Raw genomic sequence first — 17,611 nt, forward strand, 5'->3', positions numbered from 1 at the left:
TCAGGAATCTTGTTCAAAGACTTAATGCTGCCATCTTTACTATTCAAATGGTATCTGAAGTGAGTGATCGTTCAATACAAAAATTAATCTACTTTGCTTATTTTCATTCGCTTATGTCATATGGTATTATATTTTGGGGTAAATCTTCCCATTCTAAAAGGATATTTTTGGCTCAGAAATGGACGGTTCGGGCAGTAAGTGGTGTAAGTTCGCGAAGCTCTTGTTGACCCCTGCTGTCTGGGTATTTTGACACTGGTCTCTCAAAATATATATATAACTGTCATTTCTTGTTAACAATATTAGCTTATTCCCAAGAATAAGAAGCTTTCACTCAGTTAATACTCAGCAGAAATCAAACCTGCATCTGGATTGGACTTCCTTACCTGTTGTGCAGAAATGTGTACAGTATACTGCTGCCTCCATTTCCAATAAGCTACCACTCTAATTAAAAAATCACAGCTGTAATCCACGCGCTTTCAAATCGAAACTGAAGAGTTTAGTCATGGGTCACTCCTTCTATTCTGTTGAAGAGTTCCTTGAAAATTGAGCTGCTCCTATTTTGTCAAGGAGTTCCTTGAAAATTAAGCTTATTCTTGTTGCATTGTTGATGGCATTTACTTAAAGTTATGGATTGACTTTTTTCGGGTTCATAAACATTTTATTTTTATCTATTATTACTTTTATCTTGTAATTTCTTGTACTGACACGTTCCATGACCTTGGAGATTTGCTTCTCAATTTGGTCCTACGGAACTTGATGTGTAAATAAATGAATAAATCAATAAATAAACAAAACGGCCTTGCTGTGCTAGTACTGTGAACGCCTTAAAGCAAAGGGAACTGCAGTCATAATTTCTTCCGAGGACATGCAGCTTTACTGTATGTTTAAATGAATATGGCGTCCTCTTGGGTAAAGTAGTCCACCATTCGGATCTACTGGCAGGGACTACTCAGGATAATGTCATTATCAGCAGAAACAAAACTGGAGTTCTATGAATCAGAACGTGGAATGTCAGATCGCTTAATTGGGCAGGTAGTTAGAAAAATTAAAAAGAGAAATGGATAAGTTAAAGTTAAATGTAGTGGGAATTAGTGAAGTTCGGTGGCAGGAGGAACAGGACTTCTGATCAAGTGAATATAAAATTAAAGAAGGATAATGCAGGAGTAGGTTGATAATGAATAAAAAATACGAACGTGGATAAACCACTACTGCAAGAGGCAACAGTTTGTTGCGAAAGCTTGAATTTTGTGTGTATGTTTGTGTTTGTTTGTGTGCCTATCGACCTGCCAGCACTTTCGTTCGGTAAGTCACATCATCTGTGTTTTTAGATACATTTTTCCCACGTGGAATGTTTCCCTCTATTATATTCAATCAGTAGTACAAGTTTATATGACAACTAGCTCTGCAGATGAAGAGATTGAAGAAATGTATGATGAGATAAAAGAAATTAAGATAGATAAGGGAGATGAAAATTTAATATTCATGGGGGACTGGAATTCGATAGTAGGAAAAGGAAAAGAAGTAGGTGAATATGGACTGCGCGTAAGGAATGAAAGAGGAAGCTGCCTGGTAGAATTTTGCACAGCGCAGAACTTAATCACAGTCAACTTGATTTAAGAATCATGAAAGAAGGTTGTGTTTGTGGAAGAGGCCTGGAGACACTGGATGGTTTCAGGTAGATTATATAATGGTAAGACAGATATTTACGAACCAGGTTTTAAATTGTAAGACGTTTCCAGGGGGCAGATGTGGACTCTGACAACAATTTACTGGTTATGAATTGTAGATTAAAACTGAAGAAATTGCAAAAAGGTGAGAATTTAAGGAGATGACACCTGGATAAACTGAAGTAACCAGAGGCTGTAGAGACTTTCAAAGAGAGCATTAGGGAACAATTGACAAGAAAAGGGGAAAGATATAAAGTAGAAGAGGAATGAGTAGCTTTGAGAGATGAAATAGTGAAGGCAACAGAGATTGGTTGGTTGGTTTAAAAGAGGGGAGGGGGGGGGGGGGGACTAAACAGCTAGGTCATTGGATCCTCATTTTGATTAAAATAATTCCACAAGGGTGGGAGTAAAATAATCGAGACATACAAAACACAGCTCAAAGAAAGGAGAACACCGCAAGAATGACAGAAGGGCAACAAACTCTAAAATGGACAAAATCAGACAAGAAAACTACAGACACACAAGAAACATGTAGAAGAGATCAAAACAAGAGGGCAGATTACCATGGCTGGCTGACCATGAGAATAAAACAGAGAAGCCAGCCACTCTGCAAAACACATTAAAACTGCAACACTAAAAGGACTAGGGTGGAGGACACAGAGGGACAAAGGACATGCGCTAAAACTTAGATCAAATGATAAAACCCACCCTCACAAACAAGACGTATAATTAAAGCTACTGTTGAGGCATTGTCGCCCAACACCGAAGGTAGGGTGCTGGAATAGTTAAAAGTCCGCCGCAGAGTGGCTAAAAGTGGGCAGTGCAGTAAGAGGTGGACGACCGTCATTTGTGAACCACAGTGACACCGAGGTGGGTCCTTGTGATGGAGGAGGTAACCATGCGTTAGCCATATATGGCCAATGCAGAGCCGCAGAGGACAACTGATTCCCTGTGAGAGGACTGCTTGGAAGACTTCCACACATTCGTAGTCTCCTTAATGACACACAATTTGTTGTCCATACTGTTTCGCCATTCAGTCTCCCAAAGCCGAAAAACGCTGCGGCTTAAACAGAATGCAGGTCAGTTTAGGAGACGCCCATCTCCAGAAGCAGTTTTCGCATAGCCTGTTGGCAAGTTCATTGCCTGGGATTCCAAACACCACTGAATGACGGGACCGTTCCAGGGCATAGATGGACTCCTGAATGGATCCTACCTAAGGATGGCAAGGGTAACACTGGTCAATAGCTTGAAGACTATTCAAGGCATCAGTACAGAGGAGAAACGACTCGCCATGGCATGAGCAAATGTTCTCAAGAGCACGAGATATGGCCGGTAGCCTTGCAGTGAAAACACTACAGCCATCTGGCAAGGAGTGCTGTTCAATACGTCCTTCATGAACATATGCAGCAAAGCCTACATGACCATCAGCCATCGAGCCGTCGATGTAAACCACTTCATAGCCCCGGTACATGTCGAGAATCGAGAGGAAGTGATAGTGGAGAGCCGCCGGGTTAACGGAGTCCTTAGGGCCATGCTGAAGGTCCAGAAGACTCTGCAGCCTAGGTGTATACCACGGAGGTGTATGTGAATGGGCTGCGAGGAGAGATGGTAACGGGAATGACTCCGGTTTAGACAGAAGGACCGGACGCAAACCGCAATTGTAAGCCCTGACCTGGACCGCCGATGCGGGAGATGAACTGCCATGGTTGGGTAAAGGAGACGGTAATTCGGATGTGCAGGAGAACTATGAACATGTGCAATGTAACTGGTGAACAGTTGTGCATGTCTAACCTTCAATGGAGGGACTCCGACTTCCACTGGGCTCATTCCAAAAGCTTCCGTCACTAGGTGAACGCCACAGTGGTGCGCTGGGTCGAATAAACGCAATGCTGAGGGCGCCGCTGAACCGTAAATCATACTCCTGTAGTCAAGGCGGTACTGAACAAGGGCTCTGTACAGCTGCAGCAGTGTAGAGCGATCTGCACCCCAGTCGGTGTTGCTCAGGCAGCAGAGGACACTGAGGTGCTGCCAGCTCTTCCGCTTAGGCTGACGAAGGTGAGGAAGCGAAGTCAACCAGGTGTCTAAAACCAGTCCTAAGAATCAATATGTCTCCACTACAGTGAGTGGATCGTCATTAACGTAAAGTTTTGTTTCTAGATGAACGGTGCGACTTCGACAGAAATGCATGACACACGACTTTGCAGCTGAAAACTGGAAGCCGTGGGCTAGAGCCCACGACTGTGCCTTGTGAATGGCTCCCTGTAGGAGCCGCTCAGCAACACCAGTACTGGAGGAGCAGTACGAAATGCAGAAGTCATCTGCATACAGAGAAGGTGAGATCGACGGCCCTACAGCTGCTACTACACCGTTAATAGCCACTAAAAACAGAGACACACTCAATACAGTGCCCTGCAGAACGCCATTCTCCTGAATACGGGAGGGAACTATGGGAGGCACCAACTGGGACACGGAAAGTATGGAGCGACAGGAAATTTTGGATAAAAATCGGAAGTGGCCCTGAAGACCCCACTCATACAATATGGCAAGGATATGATGTCACCAGGTCGAATTGTATGTTTTACTTAAGTCAAAAACGACAGCAACCAGATGTTGATGTCTGGAAAAGTTTGTTCAGATGGCAGACTCGAGGGACGCAAGATTATCAGAGGTAGAGCAACCCTTGCGGAAGCCACCCTGACAACAAGCCAGTAGGCCACGTGACTCCAGGGCCCTACCCAACCGCCAAACCATCACACGTTCCAGCAGCTTACAAAGAAAGTTGGTGAGGCTGATGGGCCAGTAGCTACCCACATCAAGCAGGTTTTGACCAGGTTTGAGCACCGGAATGATGTGCTCTCCCGCCATTACGATGGAAAGACACCATCGCACCAGATCAGGTTGAAGATGATGAGGAGATGTCGCTTGTTGTGAGACGAGAAATGTTTAATCATCTGACTGTGAGTCCTATCCGGCCCAGGAGCTGTGCCGGGGCAATGTGCAAGGGTGCTGAGGAGTTCCCACTCCGTAAATGGGGCGTTATAGGGTTCACTGTGGTGGATAGTGAACGAGAGGAATTTGCTTTCCATCCACCGCTCGAGAGTGTGAAAGGCTGGGGGGTAGTTCTCTGACACAGAGACTCGAGCACAGTGCTCGGCAACTGCTTTTGCCTCATTAGATAACACGCCATTGATGTTAATGCCAAGGACACCTGTTGGGGTCTGGTACCTAAAAAGACGTCTGATCTTTGTCCACACTTGGGAAGGTGACGTATGGCACCCAATGGTCGACACGTACCTCATCCAACTCTTGTTTCAGTCGTTTTATAAGCTGGCGAATGTGGGCACAGGGCCGGTTAAAGGCTATTAGTTGCTTTAGGAGAGGGTGCTGCATATGTCGCTGTAGAGCTCGCAACTTCCGGCAACCACCAAGGGACTGTCTTTCGCCGGGGGCACCCTAAAGAACAAGGGATTGCGTTTTCCGCCACAGAAATGATCATTGTACTGAGCTGCTTAACAACAACATCGATAGCACCATGTGGGGGAGATTCAACAGTGACAGCAGAGGTGAAGACTTCCCAGTCTGCTTTGTTTAAAGCCCAACTGGGTAGGCATCTGTAGGCATGATGCCGCGGAAGTGACAGGTAGATGGGGAAGTGGTCACTACCGCACAGGTCGTCATGTGCTCTCTAGTGGATAGATGGGAGAAGGCCAAGACTGCAAACCGAGAGAGCAATGGCTGAATATGTGCTACGTGCCACATTGAAATGTGTAGGGGCACCTGTATTTAAGAGACAGAGGTCGAATTGTGACAGTAAATTTTCGAACTCCCTACCTCGGCCAGCAAGCATGGCGCAACCCCACAAGGGGTTTTGCACGTTAAAATCTCCCAAAAGTAGGAAAGGTTTAGGGAGTTGATCAATCAGTACAGCCAATACGTTCAGGGGTACTGCACCATCTGGAGGAAGATATACATTGCAGACAGTTATTTCCTGGCCGTCTGTATCCTGACAGCCACAGCTTCAAGAGGGGTTTGAAGGGGCACAGGTTCACTACATACTGAGTTCAGGACATAGATGCAAACTCCATCTGACACTCTATTATAGTCACTATGGTTCCTGTAATATCCCTTATAGCCACGGAGGGCAGGGGTCCGCATTGCCGGAAACCAGGTTTCCTGGAGGGTAACACAGAAAGCAGGTGAAAAGCTTAACGGTTACCATAGCTCAGACAGGTGGTGGAAAAAACTGCCGCAATTCCACTGGAGGATTACGCGACCAAGAAACTGGGAAGGCATGAAACACTCAATGAGTCAGTCTACGCCCCAGGGTCACCAGCTGCCACCAGATGAGTACCTGTGCGATCGACATACATTGTGTCTGAGGGCCCAGTGAGATCTTGGTCCTCAGCGGACACCAGAATCTCCACAACATCCTCGGACACAGAGCTTATAGGTAGTGGTGATGTGCCACCGCAGTGCCTTGGTTCTTATGGTCTTTTTCTATTTAGGTTTCTGTCGCTGCTTCTTAGGTTTTTCCAGCTAGGAAGGCTTCACTAATTCAGTCTCAGGGACTGAGGAGGACTGAAAAGCCCTACGACCAGCTGCCTGTGGTTGCTTCGGCCACTGGCGGGTGTCAGCTTTGCCACTGGTAGGAACCTGGGAAGGGAGTGACCCAAGGGATCCCTTCCTGGCAAGACGAGCCGAAGAAGACTTACACTTCTCCAGCTGAGACGTGGGGACTGATGTCCCTGATGGTTGGGGGTGTTGCTCCTGAAGTAGGTTGTGCAGGAGCAACTGGGAGGGAAGTGCCCCCCACCATCAAAGGGGGCTCTGAGAGCCAATTGTACGCGGCGGAATGAAAGATGGTAGAACTGTTGTCATAGCAGTGTAGGTTGACGTCATATGCACATATTTTCTCTTAGCCTCAGTGTAGGTCAGTCAGTCCAGGGTCTTGTATTACATTATTTTTCTTTCTTTCTGGAGAATCCTGCAGTCTGGCAAGCAAGGCGAATGGTGCTCTCCACAGTTGACACAGATGGGAAGTGGGGCACTGGGAATATTGGGATGTGAAGGACTTCCACAATCCCGACAGGTGATGCTGGAAGTACAGCAGGAAGACATACAGCCAAACTTCCAGCACTTAAAGCGCTGCATCGCGGGAGGGATATATGGATTTATGTCACACCGGTAGACAATCACCTTGACCTTCTCGGGTAATGATGTGTCACCCTCGAAGGCCAAGATGAAGGCACCACTGGCAACCTGATTATCCCTCTGACCCTAGTGGACGCGCTGGACGAAACGGACACATCGCTGCTCTAAATTGGCGCACAGCTCGTCATCAGACTGCAAAAGAAGATTCCTGTGAAATATGATACCCTGGACCATATATAAGCTCTTATAGGGTGTGATGGAAACAAACATCCACCAGCTTGTCACAGGTGAGTAGTGCCTGTGACTGGGCAGAGGATGCTCTTTTGACCAAGACCAACCCTTGCTGCATTTTGGACAAGCCCTCCACCTCCCCAAGCTTGTCCTCTAAGTGCTCCACAAAAAACTGAGGTTTCATTGACTAGAAAAATTCCCCATCAACTCTTGTTCATACAAGGTACTTGCGTGAATAAGCTTCACTGCCTTCCTTAGCACTGAAGTTAGATCTTGACCGCTTAGAGACTGCTGGTGTTTGACCACCAGCAAGAGATGACGTACTACAGTTCATAGCATGTCATTCGCCCTGATGTTACCCACTCCAGCCAGGGGCCCTCCCCAAGGGCGCCACCCAGCTGCAGCAAAGGCCACCTGGCAGAATGGCCATTGCCAGGAGTCCCGATGGCCCAGGGTTACAGGGATCTACTCCTTGCCATACATGGGGAGTTAACGGCGCAGGCATCAGCAAAGTGATCCCTATGTCGTCAGGGGGCTACAACCAACAGGGTACACGGCAGCCCTACCACAATGTACTGGCTACCGTGCTGGATATCAGGAGTAAATGAGATAAGAAGTCAATTATCGTCGACAGCACAGAAAGTGTTACTGCACAGAGGATAGAGGAAAACACACCCCAGGAGGGTGACCTCACCCAATAGCTGGAGAATGAGAGGAGGTGCAGATCCACGTTGATGAAGGATGCGAGAGGGCTCAGCGCATGATAGACACTATGCACCATGTAAGGCGCCCTTCCCCAATCGGCTCACTCTTCAGGAAAATTTTGAAAAATGCACATCAAACCCTACAGAGGACCACCACATAAAGGCTGAAATGTATGAGACTCCTTTTAGCCACCTCTTATAACAGACAGGAATACCTCGGGCCTATTATAACCCCCGGACCCGCAGGGGGCGAGTGCGGAGGGGGGGAGGGGCAGCAGAGGATCAATAATGTAACAAGAAGAGGGCTAGTACAAATCCAGTTGTAACAGAAGAGAGATTGAATTTAATTGGTGAAAAGAGAAAATATAAAAAATGCAGTAAATGAAGCAGGTGGAAATGAATATACAAATGTCTCAAAAATAAGATCGACAGTAAGTGCAAAACGGCTAAGCAGGGATGTCTAGAAGACAAATGTAAGGATGTAGAAGCAAATATCACTAGGATTAAGATAGACACTGCCTACAAGAAACTTAGAGAGACCTTTGGAGAAAAGAGAACCCCCACATATGAATATCAAGAGCTCCGATGGAAGATCAGTCCTAAGCAAAGAAGGGAAAGCAGAAAGGTGGAAGGAGTATATAGAGGGTCTATACAAGGCTGATGTACTTGATGAAAATTGAAGAGGATGTAGATAAAGATGAAATGGGAGATATGACACTGCATGAAGAATTTGAAAGAGCACTGAAAGACCTAAGCCGAAACAAAGCCTAAGGAGTAGATAACATCACATTAGAAGTATTGATAGCCTTGAGAGAGCCAGCCATGACAAAACTCTTCCATCTGGTGAGTAAGATGTACAAGAGAGGCGAAATACCCTCAGACTTCAAGAATAATATAATAATTCCAACCCCAAAGAAAGGAGGTGCTGACAGGTGTGAAAATTACCGAACTATCAGTTTAATAAGTCACAGTTGCAAAATACTAACTCAAATTCTTTACAGACGAATGGAAAAACTGGTAGAAGTCGACTTTGGGGAAGATCAGTTTGGATTCCTCAGAAATTTGAACATGTGAGGCAATACTGACCCTATGACTTATTTTAGAAGACCAATTAAGGAAAGGCAAATCTACATTTCCAGCATCTGTGGACTTAGAGAAAGCTTTTGACAGTGTTGACTGGATTACTCTGTTTCAAATTCTGAAGGCGGCAGGGGTAAAATACAGGGAGCGAAAGGCTATTTACAAGTTGTACAGAAACCAGATGGCAGTTATAAGAATCGAGGGGCACAAAATGGAGTGAGACAGGGTCGAAGCTTATCACCGATGTTATTTAATTGGTATATTGAGCAAGCAGTAAAGGAAACAAAAGAAAAATCTGGAGTGGGAATTAAAATCCATGGAGAAGAAATAAAGACTTTGAGGTTTGCCAACGACATTGTAATTCTGTCAGAGACAACAAAGGAGCTGTAATAGCAGCTGAACAGAATGGACAGTGCCTTGAAAGGAGGATATAAGATGAACATCAACAAAAGCAAAATGAGGATAATGGGATGTAGTAGAATTAAATCAGGTGATGCTGAGGGAATTAGATTAGGAAATGACACACTTAAAGTAGTAAACAAGTTTTGCTATTTGGGAAGCAAAATAACTGATGAATGTTGAAGTGCGGAGGATATAAAATGTAGTCTGGCTACAGCAACGAAAGCATTTCTGAAGAAGAGAAATTTCTTAAAATTTAGTATAGATTTAAGTGTCAGGAAGTCTCTTCTGGAAGATTTGTACGGAGTGTAGCCATGTATGGAAGTGAAACATGGATGATAAATAGTTTATACAAGAGGAGAATAGAGAATAGAGTCTCGGTCCGGCACACAGTTTTAATCTGCCAGGAAGCTTCATATCAGCGCACACTCCATTGCAGAGTGAAAATCTCATTCTGGAAACAGTAATATTTATAAAGTCATACAATACCTCAATACCTTAAGTGATAAACATTACAGCTTTGTGTGGCACAGAACAGAGTGAAGTATTCAAGTGCCTACCCCATGATATAAAGCATTTAATAGACAATAAAATCAACTTCCAACACAGAAATAATATTTGCTTGATGACGACTTCCATTCCACAGAATAATTTCCATTGTGCACTAATTTGGTATGCACTAATGAACTGTCATATTTTTCACTGAGAAAGTATACTATTTGTAAAACTCATTCCACATCATAGCAAGAGGTCAAAATTGCGATATACAGAACATGCAAATTACTTTCTATCTATACTGTACATCCACATTTGTAACAGTCATTTAGAAAATGTATGAGCCATATTTCATATATAATGGGGTATTGTGTGGATTATTACATTAGGATACACACCTGCATTAACATTAATGAAGTGCACTTAAATACAGTTCTACATGTGTGTCTTTTGGTGTAGGAAAACAGCGTATATAAGCCTACTTGGTTTTACACACTTAGCATTTACAATGCCTGTAATGAAAATGGGATATAATGAACCTCTTTTCCAGTAATAGGAAAATATAAGCAAGCTGAGCTGTATGACAACAGTATATATGCGACATTTGTGTTCTAGATAAACTCTGAGCTATAATCAGTTTTCACAATGCTACTGAAAGGTACATGTTGGGTGCAAATGAACTTACGAGCTCATGAGGAAATAAGCAGAGCTACATTCAAGCTGTAATATTTACTACTATAAAACCTTCATCCTATATTCCTTATGGGAATATATACCTATCTGATGTTGACTGACAATATGAAGGAGAATAAGTTTCATTACAAGAAGTGTAATGTATTATGTTAACTGATGATTCAGCTCTCATTACTTAGCTACTACTTGGAACCAATAGTAGCACACAGTGTAGCACTGATACGAATTGACTACACTTTTTAAAATATCTGTAATAGCTTACTAATATGGAGGGAGGGGAAAAAAAAAGAAAAAAAAGTTACTAGGGTATTGGCATAAAGACTGATAACAATAGACTCTCAGCATACTATATTTTATTATCTTCGCATCAGCCTGTAAACAGAAATCAGCTGTGCAATCATCAGTATGTAGAGTACATCTACACAAGAAGGTAGAACCTGATAATGACAGTTCTGATTGAAGTATTTGTCAATACATCAACTTTTAACACATGAAAACAAAAACGTACAATATCTATAAGCAAAGTATATTTGTGTGAAGTTTTCTGTAACAAGTATCAGCTGTACAGCACATTCTGGATAAATTTCGTTATTACAGAGTATATGCATACATATACTGTAAAAGTGAGTGATGTGCTACCAATCGACCATCACAAAGGAAGCAGGCAGGTGGATATTAACAACAAAGGCCACCCATGCTGTTGCAGTAAGCACAAAATTAAATTCTGGATCCAAATCGGCATATAAACAATACTCATGGAGTGCATTAAAGCAAGTTCCATCTTCTCGTCACAGAGCCAGCACCCAGAATTATGCTCCGAAATAGCTATGTAATCTCCTGTACACCATCGGAAGATGAACATGAAAAAGTTCAAAAACTGGTTCGTGGAATAAATAACAGATTCAAAAAAGTGTCACAGTTATCTGTATTTACATTGTGTTAGAACTAACACAATGTAAATGTATTGACTACATGATGTATTTTACTGCTGATGGTAGGTCATAGTGCACAAATGTATTATATTTGAGTGTTTCATTTATGTAGGAACACCATAAAAAAAAATCACAACACAGTAAGAACACTGCCATTATGCTGTTATACGTAATTTTACGTGAAAATGTATCAATGTGTTCTAATACTTTTTGTGATCATAGTTTTGATTGTTTAACAGTTATTGTAGCTCATGTGTCCTCAAAAATATTTTATCAGCAGCTCTTGGCAGAGTTGATGTATAACTTCTCAAGTTATTACAAGCTATGAGGTATCGCCCACACAAAATACACTGTTCAATCAAGACTGAGGTTAATTTTCATCCCCAAATTTATGCAATTTAATTCTGTTTGTATTTTCTAATTCTTAGTCATATCTATTTTTAAAATTCGTGCAATGGAAAAATTCTTAATACAGACATCTAATGTTTCACAAACTATGTTTGAAGCTCAGTCATTATTATGTCTATGATATAGCTTGAATGCCTTGAAAATAACTTCTTGTAAATACGAATAAGTCATATTAAATTTATGAACGCACTTTAATTTCCTTCTCATTGAATTAAGGTATGATTTTCTAATTTCTTGCTAAAACTCTTAAACCCCAATAGTTTCTAACATAATCTATTAGGAATTATGCACATCTCATGCAGAATGAAATATTCATTCTGTAATTATTGAAGATAATGAATAAGTGCCTCATTCCCTATCACCCATAACATATCTTAAACAGAACATACTATAAACAGGGCAAGTCTTCATTGCTTAATGTATCACATTTATATTTTACAATAATTTAGATTTTCACCATTAACTTTCACTCCTGAAACTTCTGCGCTTATATTATGACTGACTACTTAATAGCATGTTGGCCCACTTTTGAAACATAATACAGCAGCAATTTGGCATGGCATGGATTCGACAAGTCCTTTGTAACTTTCCAGAGGAATGTGGCATGTGATGTCCATATTCAAGTCAAGTAATTCCATTAAATTATGGCAAATTTGTGGGTATGGAGCTGGTGCCCAATAGCATTCCATTGTGTCCATATGAGGTGAATTTGGTGGCCGAGCCATCAACATGAGTACTCCATCATGCTTCTCAAACCATTGAATCACAATTCTGGCCTCATGGCATGAACAATTATCCTGCTGGAAGATGCAATTACCATTGGGGAAGATATCAAGCATGAAGGAATGCAGGCAGTCTACAGTGATATTCATGTAATTGCAGTTGTCATGGTGCTTTCCGTTCCTACCAAAGGTCTATTTACCTAGATGACAGCATATCTGGACATAACCATCTGCCTGGTGGTAACAAGAAATTCAAACAATAAAAAATCCAGAAGCGAATAATGACAATATTATGAAAAGGATACACAGCTACTCACCATATGGTGGACACGAGTTGCAGACAGGCGCAACAAAAAGATTGCTATACACCTGAGCTTTTGGCCAAAAGGCCTTCTTCTAATAGAAAACACACACACACACACACACACACACACACACACACACACACAGACACACACAGACACACACACACACACACACACTCTCTCTCTCTCTCTCTCTTTCCAAGACACTCATTCCCAAGCCATGGGGCACAGCAGTGTGGCTCTTCTCAATGTTGCTTGTTGCTTAAGTCGGTGGGTTTCCTCACCTATGGCTTGTACTGCTCTACAAGGATTCCCCATTTGTATCTGCTCTGGCTCATATACAATTATCCTTCCCATGTCACGTGCCCATAAAGTCCCTAGTAGGTGACATTCTATATCATAATGTTTATGCTTATCAGCGTATAATGGAAAGTTCAAGTTAGTACAAATAATGTTTTTCGTTTATGTTCTATCACCCTCATCTGCATATGTGACCGTTTTCACTTTAAGAGAGGCTGAGAGACTTAAAATTAGTTTTTAAGGAAAATATCCTTTGAAATTAAAAAATATGTTGTCTTTTTGTTACTATAATTGATGACTTTGTGAGTGGTCTAGTGAAACAACCGATGCTGAACTGGAATCCGGTATAGGCTAAATTACATGTCACAATGCAGTGGTGCAAGTCTACTGTGGCAAGAGTGCACGCTAATGAGCCAATAAAGGAAATGATTCTTACATACAAAGATATAAAACCCTTTATGCCCGTTATCGGCATAGTGCACAAACAACCTGATTACAAACATTTTGTTGATAACACTAAAAGAACATACAGATATTTGTCAAAATTTTCACTGTGTGGCTATTCAGATTAATCAATGGAAGAGAAAGTTTATGAGTCCTCAATCAAATTTGGCACTTTATCCGTAAATGTCCATCTTGATTGCACATTACTACGTAATTCACAATGACCAGTGTTTGACTTACTACCACCATCAGATTGTCAGAAGGATTGTGATGCAAGCAGCGACATCACATAAATTGTACACAAAGGTACACAAGCAACTGCACCACTTAAATGAAGCCTTTGATAGCACATCCCCAACTCAACTAAAATGTCACCTCTTACCCTAATCCAAGCCCCCATCTACAATACAGACAAGTACATCACAAAAATTAAGATTTTGTATTCACATTTGTTAACTCTGTCGAATCACAACCAAATTGTATTGACCTATACATCGGGATCCACTAGAGATAATTCTGTCTCCAGAATCTATACCCCAAAAAAAGAATAAACAAACAAAGATTGTTAGTGTTCTGTTCTCTTCCTGTTTGTGTGTGTATGATGTCATAAGCCACATCATCATTACGTCAAAAGGGGTGAAACCTACAGTACCACTAGGTTCAGTTGACCTGACATTTAGTATCTTGAGTGTTATTAAATGAACTTTTAATTATGAGTCCAATGGCATTGTACAGCAACTTATTATCACTTACAAACACACATTTTTGCTTGGGCTCTGAGACCTGCTAGTTTTCAAAACTGGGGAAAGTCTCAAGACTCTTGTCAGCGAGTTCTTTTTCTCCAGTCACAGCAAACTAATATTTATGAAGGAACTTTAAATTAGTGAAATAGAAGCCACTGTGCTGCATTCAGTGTTGTGTTATATTAAATGATATAGCAATTTCTTATACATTGTGGGGGTGACATAGAACTCCTACTCTGAAAAGCATGAGGGAAGGCAGAAAGTATTTTGCCCATGCGCTGGATGAATGGTGTGTAGGATGTATTCTGGGGCATTAAGGAATCAACAGTTTGGTAATGGAGGGAAGTATGAGGAGTACAAATTGCAGAGGGAGACTAAGGCTGGAATATAGTAAGCAGGTTTACATGGATTAAGTTGCAGAAGTTGTGCAGAGATGAAGAGATTTGCATTGGATGGAATGGTGTGGAGAGCTGCAGAAAAATGGAATGAAGACTAAAGCAAAACACGTTTCGCATTGGTAACACTTTAAGAGTAAAGCTATAACGTCAAGTTGCTACTGCCTACTTATCTCTAGCATGCAAAGAGGGCAAAGTCTGGTCATACTGATATATGGATGTCCAGAAACCATTCTTAAAATGTGTATTTCTTCCAACGTAGCTTCCAGCATAGTTTTTCCATCTGCTCCATCATGCGAATCACTGCTAAGGTCGATTATTTTCGCCGCATATTCAATGCCAGTTTCCTTTTCTATGCATCTTCTGACTGTAGAACTGATGCCTCTATAAGACAAACATCACAGGACTTAGGTTCCACATTATGATACTAATCTCAAGATCTGTTGCTCTTCTGTCACAACAAAAAACGCTACATAAATTAATAAGCTGCTTACTTTCCAAGAATTTCTTTTGGTTCGTATTTCGCGTAAAAACCTTTGGCAGCATCTTTGTCAGGAAGGAGATCGTCTATCTCTTCCTTCGCCATTTCTGTCTACGAATTAGTTTCACACGTCAAACCACAAAAATTCGGGACGTCGACAAACATAAAACATCACTTACACGTCGAATAAATATCAGCTGATTTTATAACACAACAATACAAAGATAATTATCCATTAAAAACATCGGGAAAATGGCATACTACTATCATTACCGCACAAACGTTTCGTTTCTCTTAACTATTACCTCCTCTCGCCACAAGACATAAATAACTACAGGTCAAACTTAACGCTAGTATTCATCCAAAGCTCTCATGACCACAGATACACCACCTCACAATTCGCGATAGTCGATTAGCAATGTGCCGAAGCGCAAACACATTAAATATCGTTGCAATGTCTGTGTTTATACAGTGTAATGTGCAGATACAGATTCCGTATAAACACAGACATTGTAACCATCAGTGATGTATCCATGCCTCGACGGGCTAAAATGACTATATAATACTTGTCCTTCCGCTGCGCAGGAATCACGTAATGTGCGGGGGTTATGGAGCTTCGTGACATATGGAGGTTTGGGTTGGTCCTCGAGTGGGGATCGGATAGCCCAAGTTACTGCTCGTGATAAGCAGAAAATCCGGATTCGAATCCCAGTCCGGCACGAATTTTCATGTATTACAAACAGCTTTCGTCAGTCCGGATTCGCCAAATGCTGGTCATTGGGGCTCAATGTGGAGCAAGTATCATCTCTTATGACAATTCTACCCTAGTCAGTGAGATATCAAAATATGTCTGGAGACGCCCCGGGCAGGTTTTAACCTGGTTGTCCCCAACCATACGACCCTACAGCAAGGAAATGATGCTCTGGGGTGGCATATCTTTTCGCAGCAGGATCCGTTTGGTTGGCACAGCAGCACATTGACAATACTTTACACCCTGTTTTATTGCCCTTCATGGCAAGTCATCCTGAGCTTACATTTTAGCAAGAAAATGCCCTCCCGCACACTGTGAGAGTTTCTATTGCTTGGCTTCATGCTTGCAAAACCCTACCTTGGCCAGCAAGGTCGCCGGATCTCTCCCCAATTGAGGACATTTGGAACATTATGGGAAGGGCTCTCCAACTGTCTCGGGATTTTGACAGTCTATCACGCCATTTGGCCAGAATGTGGCATGATATCCCTCAATAGGACGTCCAATAACTCTTATCAATCAATGTCGAACTGAATAACTGCTTGCACAAGGGGCAGAAGTGAGCCAACACGTTATTGAGTTGCTCAATTTGTAAACCTCTTTCTCTTGAATAAATGACCAATTTTTTAGAGACAGTAATCATTTGTTTGTATGTAGATGTACATCAGATCTACTGATTTCCATTACATTTGCGTAATTCATTCGTGGCTTGTTTTTTTTTCTTTTTTTTCCCCCTAATATTGTACTGTGAAGATAATAAACTCTTCTAGGACACACAGCATGGCCTTCACAAGGGAATGTCAACGGTTACAGCACACCAGTGCTGGGCTTAATTATCAAAATAAGGCAGAGACTTGAGGTCAGAGAAAGTGCGACACTGACGCTCTGTGATCTCAATGAGGTGTATTTGACTGCATGTCACACAAGATACTGATAATAAGCTAAAGTGTTATGGTACTGGAGGTGTTGTTCTGGCAGCTCTTCAATCTTACCTTGAAAACTGAAACAGATAGTATCATTCTATGAATAAATATCTTCAAGAACAAAAATTGGAGCATGATGTACCCTAGAGTACCCTTATAGGTCCTCTCCTGTTTCTAATTTATGGCAATAATACAGGATGTAACAGCATGTTACTGTTTAGTGATTACACCATTATTTTTAACAAAGGAAAAAACTGCTGCACAAGTTCCTTGTAAAGCAGCAACAGATATGCTCTTTGAAAGTGTCAAAGAGTGCTTCATCAAAAATAAAATGAAAATGAATGAAGAAAAATACATCATCTGATATGCAGCCTCAGTGATGTTGGATGCCATGATATTGTGGAGGTGGTTAAGCTGCTGGGATTCATGACTCAGAGCAAACTATAACTTCTGAAGAGACTAAAGGGCATATTAACTGATCTGTACTTTATAACAGTGTATTATGCAGTATTTCGTAGCCACATTGATTATGGCCTGTTGTCAGGGGGATGCTCTTCAGGTTGTAAGGACTTGTCAATGCTACAGAAATAAAGGTATCAGTGTCTCACATCAAGCAAAAGACTGGAGCACTGCAAGTATGTATGCACTCAGATAGTAATATTGGCCATTTTTAGCCAGTTATGTGGGGTTATGTCTCGTCAGTGTAAAAGAAAACCTAGAGGCTTTCTGTGTGAGGCAAGAAATACATAATTATGACACACAAAAGAAGAAGAACATTGAAATACCAATC

General features: G+C 41.8%; 1 protein-coding gene across 4 annotated transcripts in view; it reads right to left on the reverse strand.

Annotated features, from left to right (window-relative positions):
- LOC126418510 (phosphorylase b kinase gamma catalytic chain, skeletal muscle/heart isoform) overlaps positions 1–15,494 on the reverse strand; it is a 143,694-nt gene extending 128,200 nt beyond the window's left edge. For 2 of the 4 annotated variants that reach the window (XM_050085308.1, XM_050085305.1), the window contains exons 1-2: positions 15,164–15,492; positions 14,878–15,053 (exon numbers count right to left, since the gene is read on the reverse strand). In XM_050085308.1, coding sequence (XP_049941265.1) covers positions 14,878–15,053; positions 15,164–15,255 — 268 coding nt within the window. In that variant the 5' untranslated portion in view covers positions 15,256–15,492. Of the gene's footprint in view, positions 1–14,877; positions 15,054–15,163 lie in introns of all 4 variants that reach the window. The other 2 variants (XM_050085307.1, XM_050085306.1) reach the window with 2 other exon arrangements.
- Positions 15,495–17,611: the final 2,117 nt, after the last annotated feature.

This window comes from Schistocerca serialis, chromosome 9, assembly GCF_023864345.2.
Source record: "Schistocerca serialis cubense isolate TAMUIC-IGC-003099 chromosome 9, iqSchSeri2.2, whole genome shotgun sequence".
NCBI lineage: Eukaryota > Metazoa > Arthropoda > Insecta > Orthoptera > Acrididae > Schistocerca > Schistocerca serialis.